This window comes from Lipophrys pholis, assembly GCF_963383615.2.
Source record: "Lipophrys pholis genome assembly, chromosome: 14".
Taxonomy (NCBI): Eukaryota; Metazoa; Chordata; class Actinopteri; order Blenniiformes; family Blenniidae; genus Lipophrys; species Lipophrys pholis.
The window spans coordinates 21,790,717-21,807,641 of record NC_137633.1 but is presented as its reverse complement, the minus strand read 5'-3'; the positions used below and the strand labels follow the sequence as shown (position 1 = coordinate 21,807,641).

Sequence of the window (16,925 nt, the reverse complement as noted above, 5' to 3'; positions counted from 1 at the left end):
CATCGATCCTCGTGCACAGTCTGCGCAAGGCCAGCGGCACGGCAGCAAGTCCCGAGCGCAACAGGTAAGGTCCCGTCGGGGCGTCTGCACGCCCGCACACACACACAGAGACCCATGCGCACACACGCAGAGGCACTGTGACAAAGTGTATGCAGCCTCCAAGCTCAGTCTGCGGTCTTTCACAGGAGAAGGGTTTGTACCTGCGGCTCATTCTGACTCTTATGCATGCTTTCACAGCTCAGATGACAAATGTGCACATGTTAAACCACTTTTTAAATCGAGTCTGTAAGTGTCTGGAGAATGTTTCCAGGTTCTTCCCTTTTTAAAACGTTTGATTGTTGGCGTTTCTTGCCCATTCTTTCTGTGACAATTACAAATATGTACATTAGCGTTCTTCTTTTCTCGTTTTTCTTCTTGCCATGTGTGTATTTTTCCTGCTTCGAAAAATTGGCAAACTTTAACGAGTAAAGAAAAACAGTACAAAATGATATATATGATTGCGTGAAGAAAAACATTCACTAATGTAAAGTAGAAAGTGCTTGTTTTTTTTTCCTATTTAAAATCTGAGTAACATGCAACTAAAATAATTGACAAAGTCCAACACATTTTTTAATCCTCCTCGAGAAATATAAAGTAGAATCAGTCCTTCAACTTCTAATTTACTATTTTTTTCCCCCATTTCAGCACAAAAAATCTAAAATGTTTTGAATGAGTCCTGCTAAATCTGGAAGCAACAGAGTTTTTGGCTTATTTTCTTTCTCCTTCATGATCATTGTGATAATCCGGCAAGATGAAAACCCATGGATGGAAAATAAAAAGCTTTTCATGATAGCTTCTACTGTAAATAATGCGTAGCCGTGTCTTCTGAGTGGTCTGTGGCTCTCATGAGCTGAAATTGATCTTTTATGGCTTTATCACAATTCTTTTTATCCTCTGAGTTACTACTAGTACAAGAAACAGATGAAAGAAGACAAAAGAAAACAGTCCTATATTTAACGTGTGTCTAATGATGTATTTTTTTAAATTATTTTTTGATAGAGCTCTACGAAGCAGTAAAGGTCTCTATGAATTTCTATTATTGTCAGAGTAATGAAACATTTCCTTGATACAGATGTAAATAATATCACAGGTGTAATTCTTATAATTCAAAGGGAGGTTTCATTAGCAGAACGACAGCGTCGTGTTACGTTTTCTGCTTCCTGTCTTTGTCCCTGCTGTTGTCAGAATTTTAAAACTTATTTATATGCGTGTGTAGTTATTAGAAATGAAAAGGGCTCCTGCAAAATATATGGAGAAAAAGGTTTATATGCTTGTATTGAAAATGGATAAAAATTCTAAGTGCTTGATTTGATTTCTGTCTCTTCAGGATCCGACACATCACATCACTGATTCTTTCACACGTGCAGCGTGAAGCCCTGCAGTGAGCATGAACCTCAGTCTCCCCGACCAGAACATGCACAGCTCCGGCGACGGCTGCCTGGAGGACGACAAACCGGACGTCATGCTGCCCTGCTTCCGCAGGAACATGTACGACGAACCTCTGGCGCCGTACTCCAACGGATCCATCATCTCTCAGCTCCTCCGCAAGACGATCCACAACAAGAGAGCCCTGGACGAGAGTCACTTCTACCTCTCCGGCTCCGCCGCCGCCGACTCCGGCCAGGAGGACCAGAGCAGCGTCTCCTCCAAGGACAGCACGGTGGAAGCCGCGTCCCCCGTCGGTCACGTCTCCACTGGGGGCAGCCCGGAGGGAGAGCATCCCATTAACGAGCATCTGCAGGCCAAGAGAGCTCGAGTGGAGAACATCATCAGGGTGATGGCCGGCTCGCCCAACAGCAGGCAGCACGGAGACAACGAGAGGCCCGACACAGACGCCAGAGAGGCTCGGGAGGCATACAGGGAGAACAAACGCAAGCAGAGGCTGCCTCAGCATCAGGAGCACAGCTGTGCAGGGCAGGCGAGCAGGAAACCAGGCAGCAGCAGCAGCAACGGCGAGAGCAGCAACGCCAAGGACGAAGAGTGTCACAAGTTGAAAGAGCAGCTGCACAGCATGCAACGGCTCCTGCACCAGCTCCAGGAGAAGTTCCTCCAGGTTTACAATCGGGAGGACCCTGAATACGACAATCCAGACGAGGCAGAAATCGGTGCTGAGCACGACGTCCTGGAAGAACATTTCATAGGCAGTGAAGATGATTTTGACAGGAAGGATGGGAGGGCGGCTGCAGACTGTAAGGGCCGGATGAAGGTCGGTGGTTCTCCGGTACAACAGAGGGAAAGTCAGAACCTGCAGGAAGCCCTGAAACAGGAACTGTCCAGGGCTGTGAATGATTGTGTGGACCGGGTGTTCAAGAAGGTGTCTCCCTCAGGACTGGACCTCTCCCCTCAGCAGCACATGTGCTCTTCACCAGAGCTGCAGATCAGCGGGGGTGTGGACAGGAAGAGCCAGCAGGCCGCCTCCACCCTGGACCCGCCCCAGGCTGACGACCCCGCCGTGAAATCCCGCTCGTTGGAGTACTACGAAAGCTCCGAGGCCCCGAGCCCACAGGATCAGACGGAGGCGCTGTCACTGGTCGTCCGTAAGCCGGCGGTGACCCCAATGAGCTCAGTCACTCCCACGGTGAAGAGACCCTACCCGGTCCACCAGGCACCCTTTCAGTTCAACTACACCACCCCTCTGCATGACAGCCACATCCTGGAGCACCTCCTCAAGTACGGGCCTCACTCCAACTTCGGCGGCCTCCCCTGCATGCCCCCTTCCATTGACAGGACCTCCCCAGACTCCGTAGACCTTCCCTGGGACACCATGGCCATGAGGTCCAAGGTGACGTCCGGCCACCTCGGCCACCACCCTCGCTCCTCCTCGCTGGGCGCCGTGACGGTCGACAGCCTGTGTCTCCCTCACGTCAAGATCGAGTGCGGCGAGCTGCAGGGCATGGCTGAACGAAACCCCTACATGTCTCTCAGCATATCCTTTCACTTAAGTCAAGTCAGGGATTAGAGGTTTCCAGACTGAATAAAACAGAATATCATGTGCAGAAATATAGATGCCACATTTCCTCTCTAACGTCCATCTTAGAGAGAAGCCACTTCCACATGGTCTCGGGTCGTTTAAAATGTAAAGCAGCGCTGCAACTTTCCACAAATCCAGAGAGAATGAACTTTAAACCACACTCACACAGGATTTCCTGTGTTCCCACAATAAACAACATTGCTGCTCCATAACCAACAAATTTGATTAGTTAAAGGGGATTACTTTATAAAAAAGTATTGCTGTAGTAATACGGGTACATCAATGCTTTTATTGCATTAATCTTCAGTTTTAAAGCTTTGTGATCCAACTTTTTGCCCCCATTTACTGATTTCCTTCAGTTTTCATCCCTTTTCTTCCACAACTTTCATCATAAATGGCTCCCTGTATATATATCTCTAAATCCATATCTAAGTATAGTGATGTAAAAAAAGACAGAACCTTTGAAACGAACCTTCAATTTGGTTTGTTGCTTCTAAGTTGGCCAAAGATGCAGTCAGAAAAATGTTTTTTTTTTTTTTAATTGGATGTTGTATAGGTCGCACCTCACACCTCAACCGAACACAGTTTGCTTGATGGATTCTTGTGCATATATATATATATCCTATATTTTAAACAAACTGGATATTTCAGCAGCTCCATCTGAACAATGGCTGGTTGAGCTTGGCTGCAGCGCGGGTAGTTCCAGTAACAAACTTCAAGGAGAATTTTTTCTTTGATCTCGCTAACCTCATAGAAAATTATAGCATCTTCTTTAATCTGAGCCGAGTAATGACTTTAAGTCTAGAAAAAGACAAATAAAAAGGAATACAAGGCTTTGATAAGAATTGCCGGGAACAAAAGCCAATTTTTCAAAGGCAGAGAAAGCATCGGTTTCTGTTTCAGGAAGCGTCGTTTTTTCAGACTTGAAAAGGTGCAGGATCTATTTCTCCATCATCACAGTGATAGGGGTGCATCTAAAAGGTCACATCTGAGTGCTGCTGGAAACCACAAGTGCCTCCCAACCATAACACTTGAGCTCTTGTCTTGAGCATTTGTTGTTGGATACCTTTGTCAGAATGTACATGATTGAAGGCGAGTGCAAAGATAGCCGCGTTTCCAGCCGCAGAGCAACTCAAAGAAAATTTGGCTGTTTTATTCAGGGAAAAAAGAAAATCGACCTTTGTTTGACAACTCACATGAATTATTTGATCCCGCGCTTTCTTCCAGCCCCACTGGATAAATGAATTTACAATCCAACGATTATTACATTCTCACTTATGCGTTCCCGATGAAGTAAATAATGGCAGAAGAATTGAGATGATCAGTTATAGAGGGATACGATGTGGTTCTTCTTTAAAGAGCAAAGAGCTCGGGTCTCTTTGAACAATGCCCCATCAATCTTTCATCCAAACTTCCTCATTTCAAAGGTAGGATTGCCTAATAAATGTGCAGCGCGGTGACCCGATAGGGAAATATTATGACCTAAGGCGAGATGGTGGACTACAGAGGAAATAGTCCTGAGCGTCTTCATTGCCATGGGGGGAAAACTTGTGAAAAGACTGCATTTATTAGTGTTCACAGCGAGAGAAATGCACATTGCACCGAGTCCATGTGATGATCCTTTCCTCACTCCTCTGAGGAACAGCACACGTATGGCAACATATGTCGTCTTTAAATCAACTCAATTATATCTGCTAATCGGCGTCTTTTTTCCCCAAAACAAAGCGTCTTCACTGGCAGGCATGAAGTGCTCCACTCTCTAATTAAAAATCCCTAATCTAATTTGTAATTCTGTTTTGCCAATAAGCACATGTTAGGGTCATTATTGACTCCCCAGTTAATGCCGAGCTGTTCTTTAGCGAAATCCAATTTGGCCGAAGATTGAGGCAACACAATACTGCGGTCTGCGATCACTTTGCACGGGACTCGCCCGCCGTGTGTTAATTGTGAGTGTTTCTTAACGTCCGTGCTATACATCCAGGAGGGCCTCACCCCGAGTCATCTGAAGAAGGCAAAGCTCATGTTCTTCTACACCCGCTACCCCAGCTCCAACGTGCTGAAGACCTTCTTCCCCGACGTCAAGGTATGACGCTTTGTTCGGATAAATCAAAAAGAAGAAAGTAAATCTTTTATTTTTTGTTATTATTATTATTTAAACCACCTCCGAGAATTTGTTTGTCCTGCGTTCAGCTCTGTGGTATCTACTTGTCAGTGTGTGTTGGGCACAGAAAACAATCCGCAGCGTGTCCCGAGGAGAGAAACAAAAAGCGCAGAGGGTTTAAATCACAAAGCCACTGAGCTGCTCGTATGTCCTGGGGGCAGAGGGAGATACAGGGGCATTCTCTCTTTAAAAAAAGCCACTCCAGTCAGCAAATGGAGTGACAAAGGACTCTGTAGGCAAGGCATTGCTATTGAGAGTCAACACAGGGTTGGTATTAGAGACTTGTGCGGTTACAGCCAGGCGGCGGCGAGCTGCGTCCAAACACAACATCCTGTGTATTTTGGCCTTGGTGTCGTGTCATCCTTTTCTATCTCCTTTTTTATTGTCTTCTCTCCTTTCTCCTTCCCCGAGTGCCGCTGTTTGCTTTTCGCAATCTGCCTACGAATCTCCGCTTCCTTCTTTTTATATGACACACACACACACACACACACACACACACACACACACACACACACACACACACACACACACACACACACACACACACACACACACACACACACACACACACACACAATCACACACACACACATAGAGAAAGAAAATTCCCATTAAACATTCATGAGCTACGTCTTGAAGAGAGATGATTGTTTATCAGATTGTGTTGGGAAAAAGAGAGAATTTCATATGAGAAACAGGTTTGTATTTCAAGCGATTTTCGAGTAGCAATCGAGACAATCACATTTTAAATACATGGTAATACTTGTTTTTAACCCTTTACTGGCCACGAGTCTGTATATACAATATATGTGTGGATGTAGTGAAGGAGAACATGGAGATGGTCGGTGTTGAAGAGCCCATTCATACTTTTCAGGTAAAAATTGACCTATTTTGACATTTGACAGCAGTACTAATATCCTCCATGTAATTCTTTTATCTTGACTTTTCCTAAAATGATCCAAAACACACAAAATATGTTGTTTTGAATTTCTTCAAGTTTTAATGAGTGCTACACATTTCTGTACAATGAAATCAATTCTTTTGTTATATTTGGCCTGTACTGATTATTATTGTGGCTCAAATCATAAGAAAGTGTTGTTCAGTGGAGCTAAAATATGGCAATTGACTTTCATGCTTTCAAGTTTGATGTAAAACTGGGAACAATCGTGTGTAATAATGGATGTTTTTAACATCCCTAAAAAGTTAAGCTTAGAGAAAATACACTCTCCAATACTTTATACTGATGATTATTCATTTATTTATTAACATTAGATCAGTGCTTGTTCTTTGATATTATTTAACGCAGTGCTTTCAAGTTACTGGAACTTTTAGCTATAAATCATGATATATGTGAACTGTTCTCTCAGTTTTAACTTTCCCAACACATTTATTTTATAAGAATTGCATATGTTGTTATTTATAGGTATTTTTTTTACTAGTAAGAAACTCACAAAGTATTAGTGGAAGTGAAATATCTCCAATATTTTTTTCAGACATATAGATTTACCCACACACACACACACACACACACACACACACGCACACACACATATATATATATATACATGCCTCCATACCACACATAAACAGTAATCATGTCTGAAGAAGAGAGGAATAATCTTTTTAATTCAGCCCCATATCCTAAATTTAAAATGTTAAATATTCCAATTATTTTGGCGTGCTTTCAGTAAAAGCGATATATTTATTTGTATGTCAAGTGTGTGATAGTTGTGATAGTTACAGGGAATAAATACACAATCCAGATGCAGTTGTCAATAAGTCGTGTTTAGGGTCATTTCCTGTGAATCTCAACGTTTCGTCCTGCTCCTGACATACAGTCACATTTATAAATCGGCCATTATCCTCTTCCATCTCCTGTGTGAATCCTCCATCGTCTCGCCTGCGGAGCCAGCGAGGGCCGGGCCCCTGCCTCTCGATCCGCCCTGACCCCCGGGGTCAGGGGGGAGGATGCTGTTGCTGCAGCCCTGCAAACGTCTCCTCCTTGCTTACAATCCCGTGGTGGGAAGTGGCACTGAACAAAAGAGCACCTAATCCCAGTGTCTGATTCCATCCTATCAGCCCGAGTCAATGAGAGGGAAGCTTCCTTCTGTCCTTACGCCGGCGCTTTCTCACCCGCCGCACCAGAGAGAAGGAGCGTCTTTGATGCCTGCCCAGCCCTTAGGCATTTTTTTTTCTGTCTTTCTGGATGACGAGATAGAATAACAAGACTAATGTCAAGACCGAGTTTGGAAATACAGAGTCGTGACAGATGTTTTTTCATCCTGGACATTGGTGGGAAAAGATCAGAGCAATTAATGTTGAGTAGAGCGACAGACCGTTGGGGGGGGGCATTCGGATCCATCCGCGTGGAGTAAATCTGGACCTTCGGTCAGCAGCAGAGTCGGCCTCAAATAACAACCACTCGCTCTTTGATGATCAACAAATATATTAGATCTCGTAGTTTCTCTGTTTTGCTCTTGTCTCGACTTTGTCAATGCAGGAAAGTTTTTGATCTCTAACTTGAATCCCGTTTCCCTCCCCAGTTCAATCGCTGCATCACCTCTCAGCTCATCAAGTGGTTCAGTAACTTTCGGGAGTTCTACTACATCCAGATGGAGAAGTTCGCCCGCCAGGCCATCGTCGACGGCGTCAGCGACGTGAAAGACATCACCGTGAGCCGAGACTCGGAGCTCTTCAGGGCCCTGAACATGCACTACAATAAAGCCAATGACTTTCATGTAAGTGCCACTTATGAGTTCTAGAAGTTTGAACGGGCAAAGTTAGTTTCAACCTTTATGCCAGGGGTGTCAACCATGAGGCTCGTGGGCCAAAACCGGGCCGCAAGAGGCTCCAATCCGGTCAAGCCACCAAGAAAGTTGTAGGAATTCAAAAGAAAACATAGATTTTTATTTAAACAAATTTTCTTAGGAGTAGTGTACACAACACAACACTGAGACCCGAGCTGAGATAACGGCGATGCTGCTATGAAAGCTAGCGGCCTGGTTGCTATCAAACTAGCAACTAGTTTGTAAAAACACCCATAATGCAACAGCCGTGGGCATTTCACAACATTTTGCATCATTAAAATTGGCTTCACGTTGAGGTTGCAGTCATTTTCAGCAGTAATTGTTTGGTTTTTACACAAATATTGATATTTTCATCACAACAAAGAAAAACTTTAAAGTGTGAATTTAAAGGTTATTACGGTATTATTTTATTCAAAATGAAATAGTTCTTTATGTGCCCTTTGAACTGAAATGTGTTTGACACCCCTGCTTATTATACATTTTTTTTTATTGTCTCCTCAAACACTTACAGGGAATTTCTGCACAACCAGAGGTGAAAACATTTGTCGATCTCAAATAGAACTACTGTTATTTTACTTTCCCTCCAATCACTTCCAAATGATTTGTTAAAGAGTCAAAGTAACTTGCTTTGCTTTGACATTAGTGAGAGTTCAGTTGACTTTACTTGGAGGAAAAATCAATATTCACAGCACTCTTCTCAAAGAACAATGTAGGTATATATAGATATTACACTGTAGTTGATATATCATTATTGCCTTCAAAAATGCAGATCAAAAAAATATGAATTGAACTTGTGGCCATGCTGTGTTTAAAAGTAGTGAAGTATATTTTAATGTAACGTCAGTATTTGTAATTTGTGACTTCTACACCCAGTTTCGGAACAAAAAATCTCCATTTTCCATTTTCATTGTTTGGTTTTGTGAAAATATCGACATTTTCATCATGTGTACTCTGCGCCACAACAAAGAAAACTTCAATTTAAAGGTTTTGATGTCCCAATTGTACCGCGTGTGTCTCCTGTACGAGACGTTATTTGACACTCCTGCTTTGAATCCAACGTGAAAGGTGATCAAGTCATCGTAGCATTCGTCCTCTCACCTGACTCCTGTCAATAAGTGAGCTTCTCGGTGCTGACACATTCAGTTGTTTCCAGACCGCAGAGGTGTGTCATGCGGCCGCGGGCCACGTATCCCTGCGCGCGGCTGACCTGTGTGTCACACTGCACCTGTGGCTGGACCGGCCTTCACAGCCATTATCTAAACTCCAGAGTGATGCTTTATCAAACTGTGGGAAGAGGAAGCCGCGAAATCCCACTGAAACAACTCAGGATTAGAGGACCAGCACGCTTGAGCGAGACTCAGATTGCTACTGATGCGGAATGCTGAGAAAGACGCTGTGGAGCGCGAGGGAGAAGGCCGTGTGGTGGGAAAGGGATGAGACCGTTTTCTTTACCTTGGAACCAAGACATTCCTTTCCCAGGGACGCTTTTGTGTCGGGAGATGAGGGGAAAGAAAAATAACTTATGCCAACAACTGTTGTGCTAACTGGCCAGTGGCTGGGAAACAAGTGCTGCAGGGTGATTTTTCTCCCAGCATCCTTTGCATGCAGACTTCACTTACTGGTGAACTAAATCCCAGCATTGGGAATGTGCAGTTTGGTGGGAATGACAATAACAAAAGGTCATACAACCCCTCTGTGTAACCACGCAGCCGGTGCAGATTTCTTTGCTGGATGTTGCATTTCTTCTATTTCCAGAATGAAAGATAATATTGACGACCGTTGAGGGTTCCTTACATTTTTAAAAATGAATTCATGAAACCTGCTGGAGACTTTTCCTGTTAAATGTCACAAAAGTTATAACTTATTTTTTTCATAGTAATTTATATCTTTATTACATATTTCATATGACATAGGGCGCTTTAGTTCTTAAATTCACTCATAGATTTTCCACTGCTTTTTTTATTTCTTGTTTTCACTATTTTACTGTTTTTCCTCTTATTGTGAAAACTAAACCTGGCAAAAAAAAAACCGATTCTGATCCTGATTTTAATTCCACATTGTGTTTTTTTTAAATAATATATGTTTATCAATTTTCACTCCAACTTATTCCCTTCTTATCCTGATTTGTTTCTCATTTCTTCACGAATCCCACACTCACTGAACCCGATCATATACCGAGTTAATCGGCTCGATCACAGTTCGATCGAACCATGAGGGGGAATATTCCTCTCCAGGCAGCGCTCATAAATGAGTTTTGTTATTCTGGAGCTGAGCAGAAAGAGGAAGAAAGCTCACCTGCAGTTAGTTTGGGCTCAAGAAAAACAAGACTGGCTAATCAAAGAGGCTCTAATTGAAAGTTAATGATTGCAGCGCTGCATTCATTGTATGTGTGCCGAGAACAAAGAGGTGAGCGTTTCCCTTTCATCACCTCCACTGTTTGAAGATTCGTGCTGCGGGTCTCCTTTTCATATAGATGTTTGACTTTGAGAAAAATGGATGTTCGTAACTCAGCTTGACATAAAGAAACCTTCCACTGACTCGCCATTCTTCCTCTCTCAGGTTCCTGACAGATTTCTGGAGGTCGCTGAAATCACCCTGCACGAGTTTTACAACGCCATCTCCGCGTCCAAAGACTCGGACCCCTCGTGGAAAAAGGCGATTTACAAAGTAATCTGTAAACTGGACAGCGACGTCCCGGAGGAGTTCAAGACGTCTTCATACTTATAGGCCGCACAGATGAACTCATAGGTGATTTCTGTTTTTTCTTTTCTTTTTTTTAAAGAAGTCAATCAGACAGTGTTATTTCATCATTTCTTGTAGTGCATTTTAGTGAGGTGGGATGTAGATTCACTTTGTATTAAAAAAGAAAAGACAAACTTTCATACACGCCTTTTAAAAAGTTTCAAATCTTTGTTCTGATTTTTATTTTAAATTCTTTTTTTGTGCTCTGCTTTTGAAAAGAAGACAAATAATGATGATAATGATCAGTGATGCTCTTGTGGATTTATTGTTTAGTGCAGGAGTTTTCACCGTGTGGGAGGATTCATTTGAACCATCTGCAGGTCTTTATAAATAATCTGCAACTTTTGTAGCCGTTACACTTTTGGTTTTGCACTGAAGCCGTTTTATCATAGCAGTGACTTCAATGGGAAAAGAAAAGGTTGGGAATCACTGTATTGTAGGGTTAATTAGCTTTTCAGAAAGAAATTCATAGTTTTAATGAACTAGACTCTTCCTCCTATGACTTCCCTTAAGCTCGCCTGCATCCCCACATTTTGAAAAAAACTTCCCTTTCCTTGAACAATCTGCAGATTTAGAGAGTAACTGGATTTATAGATGTGTAAAATAATCTTTCCGAGTGTCGTCTGCTTCTCATGGCAGTCACCCTCTTGTTTAGACTTTGTCTTTTCCTTCTGTGTGTTTAAATGTCAGTGCGCCGCTGTCGTGTGTTGCATCGTGTCTTCTAATTATCTCGTGAGCTCGACAGAACGCATGTGAAAATAATTGCAGGTGATTGTCGCGGTCGTACGACCAGGTGTGTAGATATGGCTCTCGTCATGTAAAGAAGAATCCTTTTCAAACACAGATGTTGTACTGGATGGATATGAACATTAAAGATGCACTAAATTATAATGCAAAAGTCATGAGTCGTGAGTATTTTCAGTGTCCATTCGATATGAAGTCTACTGAGCAGTAGTACTATTTTGAGTACACTTTTTAAAGCTTTTTTTTTTTTTTTTAACCGGTTGGGTTTTTTTTTTCTCTGCTTTGTGAAAAGCACGATCTAATTTTCCTTTATAAAATAAGCAATAATTCAAGTAATATTTCAGACAAGCATTAAAAGGGGTGTCCAACATAAGGCCCGTGGGCCAGAACCGGCCGCAAGTGACACAGAATCCGGCCAAAGCAGAGAGCAAATTGTAAAAATAAATAAATAAATAAATCACAAATGAGCATTAGCGTCAGAGCCGTGCCGTCAGGGTGAGTTTGTAAAAACACCCATGATGCAACAGCTACAGGAGAAGTTGTTTGGACATTTCATTGTATTTGGCACCATTAGAATTACCTCCATGTTGAGATTGTAGACATTTTCTGCAGCAATTGTTTGGTTTTCTGAAAATCCAGACATTTTCATCACGTGTTCGCTGCACCACAACAAATAAAAACTTTTAACATTAAAGTTTTAAAGGTTATCATGGCACTACTTTACCGGTCCGGCCCACTCAAGGTGAAAGTTGGACGTGACCCCTGATTTAAAATGTGCTTGACTCCCCTGAAATAAACTATACGGTGATGAAATGTTGATGTAAATGTCTTTACTGTTTTTCCTCTTATTGTGAAAACTAAACCTGGCAAAAAAACCCATTGTCTTTCAGATTGTGGGTGTACTACCTTCAGTTTTCATGATTTTTAACGTTACTGTATTACATGTAATGTATGTTTATATTTCCCGAAGGCTTCATTCTTGCTTGTGAATGTTTAACCCTCCCGTGGCTCCCCAGCGCTTCAGGGCCCGAGCCCCTAAGGTGCCTCTAATCCACGTCCAGCAGCCAGCTGTTAAATGTCCCCCAAACTATGCTGCTCACATTGTTCACTGGAGCCAATTCAAGTCAACTTTCTAAGGCCTGCATTCATTGTGCGGCCGCTGCGGATGCGACGCCACCGCCATGTCTTAAAAACAACCACAATGCATTCCCTCCTAATGACTAATGCCCGAGGTGACCTCATATCGCAGTTGTGCCACCGAAGCAAAATTCCACAAACCCACTGACTCTTTCTTCCAGGGAAACACAAATCACACATGTAATGAGCAGCGTGTCAGAAGAAAACAGGATATAACATTCGCGTCAAAAAAAATGTGTGAAGAACGTGTGAATTGTTATTAAAGTTGTTTGATTTTCCCTCCTTGTGAGCCGCTCTCATGAACAACAACAACAACAACAACAAAAGTCCCCGAGTGACTTTTTTTCATCTCGCGTTTAAAAAAAAACTTGATCTTTAGTGGAAAGCTATTTCACAACGTGGCACCAGTGTGAATATTTCTGGCAACACCCAAAAGCCCCGGGCCAAATATGAAGCAGGCAATCAGAGTCCGTGAATTAAAGGTGATAACTTCAGTGTTCGGCCTCCCGTTTCTGTCAGAGCGAATAAAAAAAAACCAAACAAAAGGAAAATCAATGAAATATTGAAGATGTTATCGGCACACAGAGAGAAATAAAATGAGACGTAAAACGGCATGGAGCGCTTTTCTATAAGTCTATACGCGTTTTTAATTGAAAAAGCTGTGAAGCATATTTACGTTGAAAATGATCATGAAAACGCGTCATATTCAATTATTTCACTTTATGTATATGACATTATGTATGAGCTAACACACACTTGAAATTGTTTATGACAGAGAGAGAGAGTGGGAAGTGATAAGTACAAAATACTCAGTATGACTTGATTTCTAACCATGTTTTAAGTGGCAGATATTAAAAATATCCAAATCCAATTTCAAGTACATAACATTTACACTCTGCTTAACAAATGTACGTCGAAACTGGGAATTTTCTCGGCTGAAATAATAAACTTCTCTACAAAATGCAGGTAGAGAAGAGAAATATTACAACATATTTTTGGTGAATGATTAATAAAAAGACAGTTTTATCGCCGGTTCTTCTTTTTAAACAGACTTTTTTTTTTGCATTCTTCTGAAAGAAAAAACAGGAATAATGAAATGTACATAAATAAAAATAAAATAATGAGACAAGTTCCTAAAATCGCGACACATTAAAAGTCCCCCACACATTATGGAATTTTAGTTCCTAGTTCTCTTTGTTTATAAAAGAGAGTAACTGGGAAGAGATGAACACAGTAAAATTACTGGCTGCATCCATGACGGTTGATTTAAACAAATGTGTTGCTGCATCCATCTGAGATAATATCATTTCAGTTGAGGGGCCACATTTAGCCCAGTTTCATTTTGAGCGGGCCGGACTGGTAAAATAGTGACATAATAACCTTTAAATATAAATTCAACCTTTAATTTTTTTACTGTTTCTTTGTTGTGGCATAGAGTATTTTCACAAAACCAAACAACTAGTACTGAAAATGACTTACATAAAATCAACATAAAGTCCATTTTAATGGTGCAAAATGCAGTGAACTTCTCCAATAACTGTTGCATTATGGGTGTTTTTATACCCTCACCCTGAAAGGACGACTTTGAAGGCAACGCTGTTTGCTATCTTTAATGGCAAAATCACTGATATCTCAGCTCGGCTCTCAGTGTCGTGTTGTGTCACTATTCTTAAAAATATAGATATATATTTTTTCTAACCAACGTTTTCTTTGAAATTTCTACATCTTGCTTGGTTTGGCCGGATTGGAGCCTCTTGCTGGCCAGTTTTGTCCCACAGGCCTTATGTTTTACACCCTGTAATAACTCCAAATATAAATGTCTGGCCCATGGCATAATGCTTATTCAAAAAATATAATGAACTTTGTTAATTAAAATAACTACCAATTAGTAAAAATGAAGCAGTATAAGGAGGTGAAGTAGTACGTTGTTGTTATTTGGTTTAATGTGAAGAAAATAGTATTTCTGTCACGTGCGTGGCTCATTGAAAGTTCTCATTTGTCGTATTTTACGAGTTTATTGAAATGTTTCGAGTAAAAGCTTCAGAATCTATTGGGGGAAACAACCTGTAAATACATTCATTTCTTTTCATCTGCTGTAGATCTGCTCTGTAAATCACATTCAAGTCACATGGCTGGTAAACGGAGTATTTATGTGCCTGCGTCTCCTTTTCAAAACAGGAATTTGCTCCATTTTTTATTCCAATCAAAGTTTTCAAAAATGCGCGAGCGTGCGCAGCACTTTTCCAAAAGTCCTCCGTTTCTTGTCAGCGTGTGAGATTGCAATGTCAGAGCCCAAAACCAAACATTTAATTGAAAAACCTGTTGGGCAGCCAAGCACCAATTACATCAGAAATGATAACATTAAGGAAATTAAAACATTAGTTGGATTGGTTGATGACAAAGACTGGAGACAATAAAAAAGCTCACTAATCTTTTAATAGACATTTCTTTTCAATTAGATCAGTCTTCAGTAAATTGATTTACATTCTCAACTCAATTAAAAAGCCTCTGATTGAACCAAAGTGCTTTGCTCAAATTAATTTGTTGTGTGACATTTTCTGAACAAGACTTGGTAACCTCGGCAATAATGAAAGAAAACAAAGACACTACCTTCAGTTGGTAAACCGCCTCTGGCTGCCAGGGCCTCAACTTAAACGCGACGATATGAAATTATGTTGTGCGTTGGAGAGTCTGAGATAAAAGAGAGCATGCTTCATAATGAAGATGAAATGAAAAGTGAAAAAGGCGGCAGAACATTATCGAATTAAAACAAAAAGCACTGTCTGAAGCGATGGTCTGCATTTAACCTCCTGGGAACGTGCAGCCGCTGAAACGTAAAGGAAGAGGAACACGCACACACACACACACACACACACACACACACACACACACACACACACACACACACACACACACACACACACACACACACACACACACACACACACACACACACAGAGCTCAGCAGATTTTTTTTGTCGATTTTTGCCCGTGTTTGTTTTGTTCTATTCTTGTTTAAAATAAATATTAACAAAACATAATAAAAGTGTTTCAAAGCCATTTTAACTGATGTGAATTATCATGAAATAAAACCTAAAGTTTACACAACAACGCAAACATTTCGTTGTGTTTTTGTGTGTCTGTTTACATGACAACGGTACTCGGAGCCTCTAAAAACACAAGGTTTTGAAGATGCTGCTACTGTGTATGTGCGCCACGGCCGTAGTAAATAGTTTTTTTGCACTTATGCAAATAGATGGACAATAAGAATAATATTTGCCTCCAGAGTGTCATGACTCCCAGTCCATATTCTCCATAGGACTTTGTAGTTTTATAGTTGACAGTCAATGTAATAATCCTACTTGGTCGTCTTTCCACTAGAATGCTTATAGCGTACTGTTCTCTGTGGATGTGTGTGTGGTGTCATTACAATAACAACAAAAAGCACCCACTAGTGGCCAGACACGAAACTACATTGTTTTCAGCATTTTTAAAATAGATAAAATTGTGTTCAGAGTGTGTGTTCAGATGATTAACGCTTTATAGCAGTGGTGTCAAACATTAAGCATGTCAGGAGGAGCATAACAATGCAAACACATCACACTCGATTTTTTTTAGTGCTGGCAAAAATAACGCGTTAATTTAATTAATTGATTTGAAACGTTTAATTCGTTAAAAAATTATTTTTACGGAATTAAGGTAGTTTTGTTTACTTCTGGGTTTTTTTTGTTGTTTTTTTTAACTCCCTTACTGGAGCAGCATCATGTGCAGCGTCTCTGGGCGAAGCACCGTGACTCCAGAGCAGCACAATGCTGAGTGGAATAATATTAAGGCAGAAAGTTTCACTTTAAAAGTTACCCGAAGGCTGATTGAGAAGGTGAAAGTCATTAGCTTTACTTTGAAAAGCCGAATTTAACGACCACAGAAGTAATTCTCCAGCAAAACACCAGGTTGCCATGTTGGCTGACCAGCAGCCACCAAACTGCTAAAACTGTGTGTGTGTGTGTGTGTGTGTGTGTGTGTGTGTGTGTGTGTGTGTGTGTGTGTGTGTGTGTGTGTGTGTGTGTGTGTGTGTGTGTGTGTGTGAGTGCAGTCTCTTTCTCAATGCCTGCAACTTTCTCTCTCTGTCTGGCCTGAATATTACTGTATATTATTGCCACTTTGTTCATGTAATAAGTTCACAACCTTGTTTCTAATAATATTTAAATTCTCAAAGTGGTGGCCCTGCACTCTAACAGAACCCAGACTTATGTTAGATGTTTATTCATTCAGTTATTTATGTTTTTATTATTTTTGCTAATCTTGGAAGGAAACAGCATTCTCT

At 41.3% G+C, this 16,925-nt stretch overlaps 1 protein-coding gene across 1 annotated transcript; it reads left to right on the top strand.

The window, feature by feature from the left end:
- Window positions 1-1,426: 1,426 nt before the first annotated feature.
- prox2 (prospero homeobox 2) lies at window positions 1,427-11,614 on the top strand (the record flags this gene model as incomplete). Its single annotated transcript, XM_080479325.1, has 4 exons — window positions 1,427-2,986; window positions 4,992-5,093; window positions 7,715-7,909; window positions 10,538-11,614. 4 exons carry the CDS (start codon window positions 1,427-1,429, stop codon window positions 10,703-10,705), a joined length of 2,025 nt encoding a protein of 674 aa, XP_080335451.1. The 3' UTR covers window positions 10,706-11,614.
- Window positions 11,615-16,925: the final 5,311 nt, after the last annotated feature.